Source organism: Centroberyx gerrardi, chromosome 17 (genome assembly GCF_048128805.1).
Source record: "Centroberyx gerrardi isolate f3 chromosome 17, fCenGer3.hap1.cur.20231027, whole genome shotgun sequence".
NCBI lineage: Eukaryota > Metazoa > Chordata > Actinopteri > Beryciformes > Berycidae > Centroberyx > Centroberyx gerrardi.
Genome location: NC_136013.1, coordinates 6,631,751 through 6,648,532, shown reverse-complemented (window position 1 = coordinate 6,648,532; position 16,782 = coordinate 6,631,751). Strand labels below are relative to the sequence as shown.

General features: G+C 40.4%; 2 protein-coding genes across 4 annotated transcripts; one reads left to right on the top strand and one right to left on the bottom strand.

Moving 5' to 3' along the window:
• Positions 1-871: 871 nt before the first annotated feature.
• On the bottom strand, positions 872-9,288 carry afg1la (AFG1 like ATPase a). Of its 2 annotated transcripts, none has more exons than XM_071895909.2 (13): positions 9,156-9,288; positions 7,795-7,997; positions 7,626-7,677; positions 7,425-7,526; positions 6,814-6,944; positions 5,219-5,318; positions 4,401-4,459; positions 4,143-4,225; positions 3,919-3,989; positions 3,672-3,772; positions 2,579-2,719; positions 2,355-2,465; positions 872-1,626 (listed from the first exon to the last, which is right to left on the bottom strand). In XM_071895909.2, exons 1-13 carry the CDS (start codon positions 9,280-9,282, stop codon positions 1,489-1,491), a joined length of 1,419 nt encoding a protein of 472 aa, XP_071752010.2. In that variant the 5' UTR covers positions 9,283-9,288; the 3' UTR covers positions 872-1,488. The 2 variants fall into 2 exon arrangements, with proteins under 2 accessions (XP_071752010.2, XP_071752002.1); XM_071895901.2 differs by having other exon boundaries at positions 875-1,626; positions 9,139-9,258.
• On the top strand, positions 8,755-14,975 carry LOC139908985 (sex comb on midleg-like protein 4). 2 transcript variants are annotated; one of them, XM_071895890.2, is made up of 8 exons: positions 8,755-8,958; positions 11,861-12,094; positions 12,552-12,681; positions 12,927-13,127; positions 13,519-13,680; positions 13,843-14,067; positions 14,194-14,342; positions 14,510-14,975. In XM_071895890.2, the coding sequence occupies exons 2-8, from the start codon at positions 11,867-11,869 to the stop codon at positions 14,633-14,635; spliced, it is 1,221 nt and encodes a 406-aa protein (XP_071751991.1). In that variant the 5' UTR covers positions 8,755-8,958; positions 11,861-11,866; the 3' UTR covers positions 14,636-14,975. The 2 variants fall into 2 exon arrangements, with proteins under 2 accessions (XP_071751991.1, XP_078145570.1); XM_078289444.1 differs by lacking the exon at positions 8,755-8,958 and adding an exon at positions 11,348-11,452.
• Positions 14,976-16,782: the final 1,807 nt, after the last annotated feature.

Genomic DNA, 16,782 nt, shown 5'->3' with positions numbered 1-16,782 from the left:
CTGGAGAAATGTGTGTCGAAGCTCAAAAGCAGCCTCTCCGAGCTAAAAATGATGCATTCTGGCAGCTCATCTCTCGCATCTTGAATAGTCCAGCATGGCAGCCCCTATGGCCAGCAGTCTGCTGAAACAGTTCATTCAATCTATTGCTGTGGTGGCGCAAACGCTCCGTGTCCAAGTGGAGAGAAAAAGACCTGCCCCCCCCCCGGCAGAAATTAAAGCGACAGCATGTACATGTCGCCTGACAGCAATGACATAATAGCCATCAGTTGTGTGCACCTTTACTGTCATGTCACCATAGCATTAACTGTTTGAGTGTTTTGTGGTATGAAATATGGTCAGGAATGATATAAGGCCAGCATCACTATTACAGTGCAATGTTATGTTGTTGCAAGCTGAAAGTTGCAACACTGTTACTAACTTCAATAAACATCTGAGCTCCTTCACACTGTTCACAGTTGTTGAAAACAGTAATGCTCTAAAATAGCAAACAGCAGTAACTTATTTTGTGCTTTAAAGGGTTTAGATTTAATATCCACAAAAACGATAATCACGAATTCTACTAAATAAATCGACTTCTGGACTATTGATACTTTTGTTGGGACAGGAGATACAACTCTTAAGTACTTTTCTCTCACAGTTCTGCTCTTTGCCTTTTAGGGCAGTGTGTATTAAAGTGATTTTTGTTTTTTAATAAAGCAGAAGAGTAATGCTCATTGGCAACAAACTAAACATAAATCAACTGCAGTAATGTGAACCTCTTGAATTGTTATTGGCCTCATTTATCACACTAGATACAGAGAAAAAAATTTAATGGCCCTTTAAACTAAAACACTTCCTCTCCTGCTTTCTATGTTTTGAGTGAGATTCCAGTGCCCTTTTATATGCCAGACAAATTAAAATACCCAGTGTTATTGTACCATGCATCTGTGAAATGTTCTAAGATAAATATTTCACAAAAAACATTTCCATAAATAATCAGAAATAGACCCCCGACCATTCTGTTGCCACTGTATTCAGATTTTACAGTGTTAGAATCATATACACCTCCTTGAAATACATCATACTTTTCAAAAACATAACACATCTCAATAGAGATAGCTTAAAATGCCTCTTAAATTCTCATAAAAGTCCTTTGGGATTCCATTTCCAAAAGTCCACCAACTCTTTCCCATGGGATAAACAAAAGTAAATACAGTTGGACCGTTACAATACAGAGTTGAAAGCAATGACACCCCCCAAAGGTTAATCTTAAAAATGATCTGTACACACTATGTAAAGTGCAATGGCAGAATAAAATGATAAAAGGCTTTAATAAGTCAATAAATACTTTGCAGCGAGTCTATGTACAAGTTTTGCACACATCATGTTGGACTGTGCCGTTCGGTTTGTGCGGGCCCAGCTGGATAAGATGAGTAGGAGTAGTGTTGTCTTGGCTGATTTTTGGCAGATCGGAGACTTGTGGAGTACAGCCTGTGACTTTTCCGAATGTTACACCTGCGATTTCGTGCTTCTGTCCCCCTCCACCCAGTACTCCTCTGTCTGCATCTCTGTAAGACGGGACACTGTCCTCTGGAAGGCAAACACCTCCTCTTCTCCGGTGAAGATGGACAGGCCGCTGGCTGAGTCCTGTTAAAACAACAGTGTAATAATTAGATTAATGAGTTAACTCAGGATGGCACTACATCTGCCAGGGTTAGGGGTTCGATTCCCTCTGAGGCCACCCATACTTAAAATGTTACTTTAGATGAAAGAGTCCTAATGGTATTCCCTAAAATTAATTCATTAAATAGAAAATCATTGTAGTCTTTCTGTAATCCTTGTATAGATGTCAACTGTGGATATGATGCTCGCTCTAATTAATATATTTTTTCCAATATCAGCCTTGTCATTTGTTTTTCTTTTTAAATGTAATTTTATTATGATTATTTTACTGTTCGAGAGGGAGGGGAATTAAGAGAGGGTGGGATTGTTATAATAAAAAAAAAAAAAGTGGAAGTTTGTGAATTTGTCTTTTCATGTAGATCTGCTTTCAAATTCCTAATAAAAACACAATAAAAAAAGAAAATCCTTGTACATTAGATTCTTTTCTTTGATGTTTCAATACTAAGTATACGCTCATCTACTTTAATATACAGCAGCATATTTAAGGAGTTCAGTCTGTCATGCAAATCAACAGAAAAGGCCATTCACACCACACATCTGGTGGACTGATTTCTTTTCAGTCCTGTGTTGCAAGTTCTACTGACTGACAGCCAACAACTCCAGCCAGTTTGATTAGCCACATTTTCCACTTCCGAGTATGCAGTGAACATGAAAAACAGGTTTAGCTGAGAAAACAAAGTCGGAGCGCTTACCCTTTTCAGCCCCAGGTCGTCCATGAGGATGTGACTCTCGTCGTGATCATGATCCCCACCGTGCACAAAAATATCCTCCAGCGGGTGATCTGCCAGAATCACCACCCGCACCTCAATCAAGACAAAATGAACCATTAACATACAAAACACTGCTAAAATTCAGTTATTTACAATAGGTCAAGTGTGTCTGAAGGCCTTCAAGAAAATGAATAACTGCGATGTACCTTATGGTCATAGAGGGTGTCTATAAGCGTTATGAGCCGCCTGGCTTGAGTCTTCTTGTTCAGCGTCAGCAGAGGAATGTGTCGGATAAAGATGGTGTCAAACAGCCTGGACATCTCCAGGTAGTCACTGGCCCCTAGAGGCTGAAACAGCACATTAAGTAATTATCTCAGGTCCATTCAACTAGGTGTCACCAGTACCACGGCTTGTAGTTATCAAGAATAGGATAGAATAACTTTAATTTTCACGGAAGGGAACCTTAGTTGTAGTAGCCAGCAGTTGAATGACAGACAGTAAAAACCAAACCAACACAAGATAAACATATTAAAAGGTAGGAAAATATAAATATAAACATATTAAGAGTAGGATTTCTGATCTAGAATCACTTGTATCCATGGCCAGGACTCTATACTGGCTAACGTTACTGTACACTTTTCATTTCCATGTGATTTTTTAGATTTGATCATCCACACTTGGCCTGAAAATGCCTGTTATAAGATTCCTGTGGGTGTATGCATTTAAATACATGTCCCTGCTCATCCTCTCCATCTCTTTAAATTGCTCTTTAGGGCATTATGGCTGGATTGTGTCAACACCATGTATAATTCCAATCATAATAGAAGCCTGATGACTTCCACATCTGGTTTTAAAGATCTGTTAGCAATGTGAACAACCTGGGACACTGATGACGGCCAGAGTGCCGAAAACATTTTGTCCATCATTAAATAAATTATGCTTAAAAATATCCTTACTGATTGAGTGTGATTCCATTCTTATTAATGGACATTTCATACAAAAATAATGCACTGACTGGTCTGAGCGCAGTGGCCCACCTACAAACAAAGAGAAATGTGAAAAAAACAGATTTTTGTGCATCCAGATCTGTCAGTGTGTCCTGTCGGTAATCAGATGCTAAAAATATATTGCCAATAAAGCAATAAATGGAACAAAACAGTAAATTTGAAAATGTGCAGCCACAGAAAGACCAAAAGAAGCCAGATCAGCAGTCGCACTCTTTTAAGGATGATAAATGTAGACCTATGCCATCAGTGGATTCCATGAATTTCACAAAAAATAAAGGGCCGAGACACTTACTCTGTCACACAGCTCCTCAAAAGTACAGTCTGCTATGGTCCCACATGCTTTGTTCAGACGCACTTTCCTGTTATGTACGTTCAGCACCCTTGGTCGTGTTACTGTGGGGAAAAAGCATTATGGTAAAAACACATCACAATACAAAAGGTTTCAATTTCTGAGGCAATAGCAACAAAACGGACAAGAAAATCCCCTAATATCAGCCACAGCATTACAAAGTTAAACGCTCATGTGCAAATCCACTTACTGTCGTTCTGTTTAAACGCCAGATCATCGAACATCTTGTCTAGTGTAGCTTCTGCATCCGCCTCGCTTGAGCTGCATTAAAATGTAATAAGGCAACATTAAAAAAAACACCAAACATTTATACTACTGGCTTGCAGTGATCAGTGAACAAAAATAATCCTGAATACACACATTCCAGATAAATCCAGTACAGTTATTGATTGGTTTGCGTCATGCATTACTTACAGAAAGTAGAGTTTTCCAGCGGATGGCCTATTCCTTTTGCGGTAATCTATCCCAGAATCCAGGCGAAGAGTTTGGCAATATTGCTGCATGGGAGGGAAAAATGATTACCAATACATGCCTTTAAAATATAAAGATTATGACAGAAGTTTCAATAAGCTTATCACAAATGGCAACTGCTGTCATTAATTTCTAACTGCAGCACATATGCTTGAGGCATGTCAAAGCCACAGCTCTTTAATTACTTCTACTTTTCCTTACCTGCAACACGGCAATAAAAGGCACGAAGTTGACTCTCTGTAGTCCATTTTTATACAAGTCTGAGGAAAAAAGAGTGGTGGTCATAAGATGTTTTCCCATTTGCTTTGATTATTCTAGTTAAACTTTAAAAGTACAGAGCCTTCAGAAAGTATTAACACCCCTTAACTTTTTCTGCATTTTGTGGTATTTTGCAGTTAGGTTCTTGTCTCCTCCCTGAACAAGGTTTTTCTTGTCCTGTTTGGTTGGAACCAGCTCTAGACAGTGTGTGGGTAGTTCCATATTTGATCTATTTCTTAATGATGGAGCCTACTGTGCTCAAGTCAACTCCCACAACTTCAGAAATTGTTTTATACCATTCCCCAGATCTGTGATTCCTTACATTTCTGTCCCTGAATTGTACACACAGTTCCTTGGATTTCATTTTGGAGTTTCTGCTCTTGACATGCACCGTCATCTGTGGGACATATATGTTACATTCTACATAATAAAAAATGGACTCCAATCAAATTATACAGACATCTTAAGAACATTCAAAGGAATTTGGATTTTGTAGTGTTGCTGCAAAGGAGTTGAATGCTTGACTCAAACCATCTCAGCTTTTCATTTTCAATTAATTTGTAAAAAATGTAAACAAAAAATCTACTTTGACATTATGGGTTATTGTGGGGATCAGTGCCAAAAAAAACAAATTCAATCTATTTTGAATTCAGGATGTAATGCCTCAAAATGCAGAAAACGTCAGGGGGGGTTGAATAGTTTCTGAAGGCACTCCAGCAGACAAAATGCATTGAGGAAATGTCACGCCACTTGCTGCTCACCTTCTGGGGGACGATTAGAGGTGGCTACCACAACAACACCGTTCAGGAACAGGTTCTCAAAAAGCTGCTTGAGAATCATGGCATCAGCGATATCAGTGACCTGGAAGATTGTGTTACAAATAAATCAATTGTGTCACTGTAGTCTAGGGCTGAAACGATTCCTCGAGAAACTCGAGTAACTCGATTACTAAAAATCATCGATGCAAATTCTTTGCATCGAAGCTTCGTTTAATCCATATAACTATATACACACTCAGTGTTTCGCACGGATGATTATTACTGTTGCACAACGCGCTGGAGAAAGAGAGAGAAAATAGCGAGGGGCGAAGAGAAGAGACAGGCCAGAGAAAACGACAGAAAGTGTCCAAAGTTTCGGATCCAGTGTTGCCAACTTGGCGACTTTGTCGCTAGACTTAGCGACTTTTCAGACCCCCCTGGCGACTTTATTTCTCAAAAGCGACTAGCGACAAATCTGCCGACTTTTTCTGACCATGGGAAGCAATGTTAATGTGTTGAATCCCAAAGCATTTGGCAATAAATTGGTTCGGCTGATGCCGGTTTTCTCTACTTGCTTGTCTAATCCAGAGAGGTCTGACGGTCACAGCGCTTCCCACACACAGCGTAGCTCCCTCCCTCCGCTGAGAGCAGGGACTGTAGGATAGGGTCCACTTGTAATTGCTACCGGCGTACGCCGAAACTGGCCGGGTGGGCGGAGTCAGCACTTAATATTAAAACGGGATGAGATGAAGTGCTAGTAAAGAATGCACGTTAATTATGGCTATATGTAATGGCTAGTTAAGAACGTAAATCAATATGGTGGCTAGTTATGATGTCCCTAAGTTAGCTAAGTTTTGCTCAAGAAAATAACCACAGAAAATAAAATGCTGCAGTCAATTTGTGAAAGCCTGAGCTTCATTCATGTTATTATTATGATAGTCACACACACACACACACACACACACACACACACACACCCACACACACACCCACACACACACCTACTCCCCTCACAGTGATGCATAAAATACCCCAGAAAGCAAAATATCAGGTGGTGTAAGTAGCAATTGGAGCCTAAAATGCACCAGTCCAATACAGCAGGTATATTCAGTTTAGTTTGATTGCAGTGAGTAGGGTCAGCAGGTGTAGGGCAACCCTTCAACATAGTAAATAAATGTACATTAGCCAGTCTTATGAACTTGTATGATATTTAGGCCTAGTAATAAATATCAATAATAATTATTATTTCACCTCGTTTTCAGTAAATCACAATGTCGTATGGACAGCTTCGTGCGGACAGCTTTTCTCTTTTGTATATTTACTATTGCTCTTTAATAAAGCAAAAGTATTTCTTATCCGATTACTCAATTAATCGATGGAATAATCGGTAGAATACTCGATTACTAAAATAATCGATAGCTGCAGCCCTACTGTAGTCCAGTGAGTAGAGCATGACACCAACACTGACAAGGTTAGATTAGGTTCAACTGCCACTGACGCCACAGACACTGAACATGTATGATGTTGTAAATGTCAGCTTATCTCAAAATCTATGGCTCCATTGAGAAAAAACATCAAAGGGTCAATATTCAAATTACCTGAAACTCATCAAAGCACAAAAGGCAAGCCTCCTCACTAATCTCCTCAGCCACTGGTGCAATGGGGTCGTAGGATTTGGCCATCTTCCCTGCTTTCCTCTTTGGCATGCTCTGTTTCAGCCGATGGATCCCTAAAAAACAAAAAGTGAAAATAAAAAATCAATCTCTGTTCTAGTTCTGTATTATAAGCTGTTCAGGATGTTAAGGATGTTCTGTTCAGAGGAAGTACAAACAACAAAGAAACATAAACATAAACACTGGAAGCTGCTTGGCTAAAGAAAATACACGCTACTAAACAAACATCCATTTTACTTTTTATTGTAATATTCTGAGAGCCATTCAGGATGAAAAGTTGCTACATTTAACTTGGATTGCTACGTCAATCCAAGTATTTGTACAGTACAGCTAAATTGATACCAAAATCTGCCAGACTCTTAAAGCCTGTTAGCATTATAAATGTATTCGCACCATTTTACAGCGGAGCGTTGATAAAGCAGACAGCCAAACATTAAATGTACACAGTTATCATTAACACAGGCTAACAAATACACAAAATAGATGTTTAGATTTGGTTAACTGACAATATTTTGATGGTATCAAAATGTACTCACTTTTATGCACATCCAACATGAAGCCATGGAAATGAACCCTCTTTTTCTTTTCAGTCTCAACATGTGAATAAAACATGTCCATCACCATAGTTTTCCCTGTGCCTGGACACAATAAAGACCAAACAAATTAAGGAACGTATCAGTTCAACACATAATCGACAACTTTGTCAGAGGAATTCAATTTAAATTTACAATACTTACCGACATCACCGTAGATGTAGTAACCTTTAGGAGGCTTAGGCTTTGTGAAAAACTGAAAGATATAGGGGGGGGGGGGGGGGGGGGGGAATCATAAAATAGATTCTCATTAATTTTTTCATTCATTAGTCATAGGATGAAAGCATCAGGTAACATGCAAAGACCTAACTACCTTCGAAAAGAAAGACGTTGGCGTGTTGCTGTATCCTCTCAGGGTTTTGTGCATCTGCTCCAGCTTCTGCAGCACTGCTTTCTGATGTTCATCCTCCCGCAGCGAGCCATCCCTAATAAGACTGTTGTAGTGTTCCAGTGGCCCAGTGAAGCCGCCATTGGCACTGCTGTCCTCCACTGCCTGCTGTGCATTTGCAGTGTAGCCTTGGAAACAACAGCACAGATAATAAAGACACATCAGCTGGCTGACTTGAACGACTGTTTAACCCTCAAATCTTAACATACCAGAGTTTACTGATATGACCACGCTAATGTTACTCTTGTGGACCATGTCCAAAGGTTAGCTACTGACAAGTACAGTGACAGCCTTGAGCTGCCTCTCAGAATGACCTACCGGTGCGATGTGCGCATGCGCAAGCGTTTTCAGGGGGGATGAAAAGGTGTTTTAACCACAATTACGTGGGTAGTAGCGCATTCTGAGAGTAGTTTCCTGGCCGACAGGATGTCTACCCACGCTTTAACCACATGTGTGTGGGCAGAAGCGCATTTTGATAAACATTTTCTGACCGACAGGATGCGCTGCCCATGTTTTAACCACATGTACTATATGTAGGTAGAGCATTTTGATAGATGTTCCCTTCTCGTCTGGGTATCCTACTCATGTTTTAACCATATTTATGTGGGTAGTAGCAGAGATAAATTAAAAGTCTATTGTAGTAACGCTTTTTGATAGATGCTCCCTTCCTGTCCGGGTGTGCTTCCCATGTTTTAACCACATTTATGTGGGTAGTAGCAAAGATAAATTAAAAGTCTCTGGTAGTAGCGCATTTTGATTCATTTTCTCCCATGTTTTAGCCACATTTCTGTGGGTAGTAGCAAAGATAAATGATAAGTGTCTGGTAGTAGCGCATTTTGATTCATTTTCCCGTCCTGTCAGGAAGCGTTACCCATGTTTTAGCCACATTTATGGAGGTAGAAGTGCATTCGGATAGATTTTTCCTGCCTGACAGGGTGAGCTATCTTGATTTTTGAAGATAACTTAGCTCATTCCAAGTGAGAAGCTAATTTTGTCAGACTAGTGACAGTTTGAACTGCCGGTAGGTCATTCTGGGAGGACAGCTCACTTTCCTTTAAGGATAAAGACACGACTGGTGATAACAACAAGGTAGGTTTTTTTTTTCCAGCGGGTCAAACATTTACAGCCGTATAGTTAATGTACTAGATTTACGATCTGAAGATAGCAGTTACCGTTAACGTTAAGTTACAGTCAGCACTGAACTATCTAGTCGACATCATTAGACCTCTAGGTAAACATGTTTCACACTGTGGCCACAAAACGACTCACCAAAATAACAGTCTCACCTCGTCTGGAAAGGTCTGTCAAAGTCTTTAGAAACTTTTGCGAGGTGTATTGCTCCCTCAAAAGATATCGTAAGCCCGGTCCAACTAAGGGTGACATTTTTACAGACAGCGGTATGCACGCCGCCATCTTGGTTTCAAATTCTGTCGATAAAACTTTATTAGCAAACAAAACAGACAAACTTGCACCTCGCTATCCGCCAACAGAGGGCAACGTTTCGTTCACATTATCCACTATTTTTTGGAGAATTATGTGTAATAACCTACGGTAATAACATTATAGTAATACAACATTTAAGCTAAGAAATGTGACGGTAAAATAAATGCGTTGCAACCGTGCTGATAAATCCAATCCGAGATTTATTGTTTTATGTTTTCTTGTTTCTTGTCATTATTTAATCATAAGCGTATACACCACTCACATCTGCTTTGGCAACCGTACAAAAGCCATAATACTAGTGAGTGTAGTTAACATAGCCTACCTACTGGTATATTATTGCTATACTAAGATACATGGTAGACTAATTTATCACCTTATAAATAAATTATGTTGTTGCACAGTGAGTTAGACTAGGCTAAATTTACAAAATATACCCTGTATCAAAATTATGAAATACCTAAAATGGAAACACTGCAATAACCTATTGTTTTTGATGTGAAAAAATATATACAAAACAGAGAAATAAAAGCAGATAAAATATATTGGCCAGATATGCCCCATTTATATGTGAAATGTGTTAAAATATGCTTGACATATCATTATCTATTATAATATTAGATAGTTGCACTGTGAATATTAGCAATCATACCTTAATGTAGGCTAGATACAACTACAAAGAGTGGAGTGTATATAAGAAGCACTATAATAGGGAAACTAAAATAGAACAGAATAATTTATAGCATACAAATGCACATATATAAATACACATCCACTAATATATGCACACATACACACACAAACTAGAGAGAAAGAGAGAAAGATTGCCTTATTCCAGTGTATTAACCTGTGTATTAACCTATGGAAAAGTATTGTAAGTACACAATATTACTGTGTAGGTACTTGATGAAAATCTCCCCAATACACACCATTCAAATGGCTTCATTAAAACATGTTGTTACACTGTTGTAAGTACATTATGTATTAGGGAGATTTTCATCAACTACCTACACAGTAATATTGTGTACTTACAATACTTTTCCATAGGTTAATACACAGGTTAATACACTGGAATAAGGCCATTGAAAAGTCAAGTGTTACCAGATAAAGAATTCCCATATAATATTTATACTTTCTCATACTTTCAAATGAACGTTTCCATTGTAATTAGCAGCACAAGGCTGTCCTTAGTCTAATTAGATTTCCCCAGTACTGAGCTTGAGTTGCAGACAAAACATGAGAGATAACCGTCAGGGTGTTACAGGCTTACAGGCTTGTTGCCATGACAACAGAGGAGCCGTTCTCTCTCTCTCCCTCTCGCTCTCTCTCTCTCTCTCTCTCTCTCTCTCGTGCAGGCACACACTCTCTTTCTCTCACTCGCTCTCTCTCTGTCTGTCTCTCTCGTACACACACACACACATACACACACACACACACACACACACACATAGTATTACAGTGGAATCCGCCTTGCTTTGAGATTCGTGCTCTGCTATTGGAAGCACGCAAATATAGGAAATACAGCAAGGGACAAGGGATACTCCTCCAATCCATATCTGTTTTGGATGGTGAGTGCCTATTGATCAAAAATGGTTTGTTTACATATCCTCCCGTGGTCTTTGTGTTTGCATGAGAAATCTGCTTAACATAAGATTAATCATACCAGTATGTCATCATTTTGGGGGTACGAAATGCAGTTCATTCTTTCCGGTTAGCTCTCATTCTGCTGAATGGGAGATGTGCCACATGTTTCTTTTCTTGTGGCTGCTGTTTTTTTTTTTTTAAGATTAGGGTGGAAGCTGTCATCGTAACGGTAATTCATAGCTGGGTAGCCATGGTGAAGTCAATTTCCCCCTCCCTCTGCCACTGCTGAATGCATTAGTCTAATGAGATGTCTGCAGCCTGTGTGCCGAGCAGCAGCAGCAGCAGCAGCAGCAGCAGCAGCAGCAGTAGCAGCAGCAGCAGCAGCATTAACTAAAGGGACGGGGAGAGCAGGGGGAAAAACAGATACAGCTAGAGCAAGATGGCTTTCACTGCATTGTGAGGGTTGTTTTTTTTTTTTTTGCTTTATAGTCACCTTTAGGCTTCTGGGACCTAAGACAAAAGGGCTTGGCTCTCAGGCATTCACAATAGAAGACAGCAGGTAATAGAAGCCCCCTTGGTGTATGGTGTTATCATAGCAGGATGGAGGTGCTGTTTCCTCCACAGCTCATGCATGGCTGCCTTTGTGTTGTTTGATTACGGTGCTCTACTAAATGCTGCTTCTCTCACTGCATTGCCCAGCTGAGTATTCTGCAAGCTCCTGATGTTAACTGTGTTGCTGTTGTATACCCTACCAAGCCATTATGCGTCCACTCTCTCTGCTCTGCATTGATGCTAATGGTGCTCTCTGATAATGTGCTATTCGGTTGTTGTGGATTAGGTTTGATGGGAAACGATGAGAAGCAAATGTACACGTTTTACGCCTTTCCGCTGTGGTTTTCTACGTGTCTGTTTGAGATCGATGGTTGTTTATCTCTCCTTTGTGTTCCCCCCCCCCCTATACCTCCAGCTCCAAATGAGTGTACCTGCAGCAACAGCACAGAAATCAGACAGCAACAGTGAAATGCAATCAGCTGCAGTGACTCCCTCCTTCATTCCCAGCCAGTCAGGGAAGATACCGGGCAGGAAGAGAGGGAGACCCCCACTCCGCAATGTCGCCAAAATGGATTTTCCCAACCGTTACCCTGAATCCCTCCCTCCCCTGAAAGTGCCAAAGAAGAGGGGGAGAAAGCCAGGCTTCAAGGTCAGCCAGATGGGGGAATGGGGATGAGATATAGTCTGTGGATGCAGCTTGTTTAAAAATGCATGTGTACACACACACACACACACACACACACAGACACAGACACAGTGTTCATGCCCTTCAGATTTTGTGAGACCCCAGTGTTACAGAGAGAGACTCAACATCTGTTAGGCTTTGTTCTGCTGTAGTCAAATATTATGGAAATGCTGCTACATGTAAACCAGCTATGACAGGGAAGTCATTACTGTTAATATTTCCATTTTACTTGTCAGTGGAGACACAGTCATCATCTGCAGCACGAAGCGCAAAACTATGCTTTCGATTTGGCATTACTATTAGGTTTCAATTTAGCATCTTTGCAGACAAATCCAGCGTCCGCCTCTACAGGATTTAGCATGCATAAATAAACAATATGCCCAAAATAAACAGAGGAACGCAAACATGTCTTCGTTCACAGCTCAAACCCAGGATGGTGATGACGCCGCTGGCTATCTCTCCGCCCAGCAGCACTCCTGAGCCTGATATGAGCTCCATCCCTCAAGATGCCGCCACCATCCCCCACTCTGCCACGCCCCAGGTGCTCACAGGTAGGACACAAAACCCAATATAAGGAGCACTAACGGCCTTTTGTCTTGGCCAACTCAGGTGCGACATTAAACACAGCCTGCATTTGAATAGCTTAAAACTGATTTGTTTAAACACATTAAACGGAAAAACAAGGTAATTTAGGTGAACATCTCATACTCTCTCCTCTTCTATCCCACTCTTTCTCGCTCTCTCTCTCCCATACTGCACCTACCTGTATTTCTGCCTATCTGCCTCTCTGTATCAGTGTGTATCTACATCAACAAGCAGGCCAACACGGGCCCCAACCTGGACCGGAAGAAGGTTCAGCAACTCCCAGATCACTTTGGGCCCGACAGGCCCTCTGTTGTGCTGCAGCAGGCCGTCCAAGGCTGCATCGACAGCGCCTTCCAGCAGAAAGCAGTGTTCACTCTGCTCACACAAGGCTATGGGGGAGAGAAAATATCAGGTATCTTACAAACCTCCTCCTCAGGTGTTTCTGTTTAGTCGATAGATGCACTCATATCAGTTTCTTTACTTTTTGATACACAGGCAAAATAGCAAATTTAAAAGGATATTTATTGATTGATCATCTTTGGACATAAGCAAAGTAGCTGAGGGTTTGCACAGGTTTATGGAGGATGGCTACAGTTTCCTCTACACCCACACATTTGCCTAATTCCCATAGGATTACAGTATACCAGTATAACCACTTCTGCAACTAGCGCTACGCCACTGTACTAAAGGTGGCTTTGAGAATCATCCCAATCATTATCAGGGCAAAAATGACCTAATTAGCAATCAAGTGCATCTTAACTGTTATGTGTTTTTTCAAGTGTTTCTATGTTTTGCTCTCTCAGCCACATTTGATGGGAAGCAGCACCTTTTGAGTCTCCCTGTGGTGAACAGCATCGGCTATGTGCTACGTTTTCTGAAGAAGCTCTGCCGCAGCTTGCACTGTGAAAACCTCTTCAGCGATCAGCCCATTACCCAGCACAGCGGTGGCTCCTACCAGTCAGATGGTATTCCACTTTCTACATTTTGTCTCTGTAATAGAAGCTACAGTACAAATATAACCAAATTCTAGGGTTGACACCTGAATCTAGAGGGAGTTTGCCATCGATTGCCCATCGCCGAAGCCTCCATCTTGTCTTTAACGTGTCTTTGTGTCCCGCCAAACGCAGCTGAAACATCTATGGCTGAGGATTACCATCTAGACCAGTCAGACGCCAAACGCTACTCCGTGGACCCCGGCGACTCTGCTTTCAGCTCCATAAGCTCCTCCTACTCGCCAAAGTCCTCCTATGGGTTCCGCTCGTCACAGCAGTTCTCCAACGGCTCCGCCCCCATGGGCATGTGCAGGCAGTCGTCCAGCAGCCCCAACACATTCCTGGAGAGCAACAGGACAGGTAAGAGGCCGTCCGAGGCAAAACCAACTCAAGCTCATCGTATCTCAATCTATCGTTGTTTGATTCACCATCAAGATCTAGAAACTCCTTCATCTTACCTCTCTATCTTGCTCGCTATTCTTCCAGGAGGCTATAATGCATCTCCCGAGTCCCAGGAGTCCAAGGCCCCCCCCAATAAGGACCCATCCACCTGGTCTGTGGAAGACGTCGTCTGGTTCATCAGGGATGCGGACCCCCAGGCCCTCGGCCCTCACGCAGACGTCTTTAGGAAACATGTAGGTTGTTTTTTCCACTGCGTTCTTGACAGCCTGCCTCATTTCACTGTTGATTTAACTGGCTGGAATGAACATCCAGCAGAATATGGGTGAATAGAAATGTAGTCTGTACTGTGGTACGGTTAGCCGTCTCTTGTTGATTTGACGTGAACTTCTGCTTTTCACAGGAGATAGATGGAAATGCCTTGCTACTTCTAAAGAGTGACATGATCATGAAATACCTTGGACTGAAGCTGGGGCCAGCCTTGAAGCTTTGCTACCACATCGACAAACTAAAGCAGACCAAGTTCTGAAAGCTTTCTGAATCCAACAATACATTTTGCTGATGGTTTTTGCATTTCATGATGTCATGTAGTGATGATCGATCGCAAATTCACCCCTTTCTCATTTAATAGTCTGGTTTTGGCACAGATTTTTAATTAACAACTCTCAGATTGTGGAATGCATCCTCCATACACATGTTAACATAATGTAATCAGTAAGGCCAGCGTAAGGAAAATGCAGTTTCAGTGACAGAGCTTCGTCTCCCAACTGCACAACACAGGCTGCTTAATTGCTGATTTGTCATTTGATAAGAAATGTATAACAGAAAACACTTTATATCCTGAAGACTAGTCTCACTTTCTCAAAACTCACAAGCATCTTCAAAAACATATCCATAATATAATATGACTTTACTGAGAAACAGTGCATCAACTGCTACGCTGTTTTGATTGAGAGATTAAAAAAATTCATTTTGATACTATTTTTTCACATTACTTTATAAAAACAAGGTAATGGTTCCATGTGATTAGTAAAACAATCATTCTTTTTCATATAATTTTAATACAAAACAATATAATCTAAATAAAACAAAATGATAGCCTACATAGAAAGACAGAGACTCTCTTGTTACATATAATGAGAAAAATGAGAGCATTGTGAACGTGATATAATATTTATGTTTCAATATGCAAGATTGTTACATGCCAATTATCCCCATAGCCTCTTCATATATACTCATAAGAACTGGTTTTTAATTCATATGTTTCTATGTTTTTAATAAGCATCAGTGTTGATACAGAGGTTGTCAATATACACCAAACACTTAAATGTTACACTGAGAAAACCTAAATGGCTATCTAAATGGGTATATAATATAGTATTGCTTTTGTATACCACTTTGGTGTACAGTATGCATCCTTTTTTAATCAATTAACCTTTGTAAGTGAATGCTGCTGTAAAAATATTACATGTAAGCCATGCCTAGTGAGATCGAGCTAAGGTGTTTTATTTTGAAAATCATTATGAATAAGAGTTTTAGAGAAAGCTGAGTGGATCAGTACTCTATACTGGTGCTAAAGTTATCTATGTATTTAACTGTTTGCTTTTGTGTTTGTGAGATGTAAATGAAATCCTATGTGTATACTGTACCGTATGTGAGTATTAAATTAAGAAATCAAGTAATCTGAGCTTGTGTGTGTGAGAAAGACTATTTATTTCTCTGTCTTATGAACCATTTTCATTTTGTGTTCAAGGCTTGTGTGTTTTCGGCTTATTGAAATACACAATATTATCACTTGTTTTCATACCCAAAACCCCTAAACGGATCCAGATTTGGACGTGGGCCCACGCATCTGAGAGTTATTTGGCTGGGGACTTCATCTGAGCGTGCTTTAACACACATTTAGGCCTGATTTAACACAGAATGGTGACCTACATCAGTGGTTCCCAAACTGTGGCCCAGGGACCTCCAGGGGTGCTTGAGGGGCTCCCAGGAGGTCCCCAGTGAAAACGAGGAGTAGTTTGCCTCTATAATTTCGCTCAGTGAGAGAAAATATAAGGATAACTGCTTTAATGATAGGTTTCATTCTCCCCACTGTGGTTATCAGCCCAAATACAGTATAGACTGTTACATAATTATATACAAATTCACACAAAAATCTTCCTTAGGACAAAATCGTATCAAATGGAGGTCTAATGCACATCTATTTGGGGTTTCTTGGCATTAAAACATTTGGGGATGTCATTTGGGTGAAATGAATGGTAAGACTGAAACCAGTGGTATGATTATTCTATAATAAAATAATCATTGTGCTTAATAAAATCATTTTTATTTTGCTGTGGACAGGTTATAGGACACCTTCATGGATCATTTAGACACCCACAGCAGTCTATTTCATGTAACAAGAAGTAAAACTGGGCACAATCAGGCGTTCAATATGTCTGCCAAAAACAAAAAAGCCTCATGAATTTTTGGCCAGGGGCTTTTTTTTTTTTTTTTTTTTAGGATTATTAAACATTTTACAGGGTTTAAACAGATATAGGCTAAAATGTCTGGAGCAATTAGTCATCACTGACAATGTATTATTTGGACAATGTGATAGATTATTACACGCATGTCATCAAAGTACTGTATGTTGCATAGACGCACACAGTTTAGAGGAATCATTCATAACCC

Bases quoted from the DNA above. Each gene is read 5' to 3' on its own strand.
- LOC139908985 (XM_071895890.2), top strand. From the start codon at position 11,867: ATGAGTGTACCTGCAGCAACAGCACAGAAATCAGACAGCAACAGTGAA. The intron at 12,682-12,926 runs GTAGGACACAAA...TCTCTGTATCAG, and splicing joins CACGCCCCAGGTGCTCACAG to TGTGTATCTACATCAACAAG. The intron at 14,343-14,509 runs GTAGGTTGTTTT...TGCTTTTCACAG, and splicing joins CAGACGTCTTTAGGAAACAT to GAGATAGATGGAAATGCCTT.
- afg1la (XM_071895909.2), bottom strand. From the start codon at position 9,282: ATGGCGGCGTGCATACCGCTGTCTGTAAAAATGTCACCCTTAGTTGGA. The intron at 6,945-7,424 runs GTGAGTACATTT...TTTGTTTTTTAG, and splicing joins CATGTTGGATGTGCATAAAA to GGATCCATCGGCTGAAACAG. The intron at 3,773-3,918 runs GTAAGTGGATTT...TTTTCCCCACAG, and splicing joins GGCGTTTAAACAGAACGACA to TAACACGACCAAGGGTGCTG.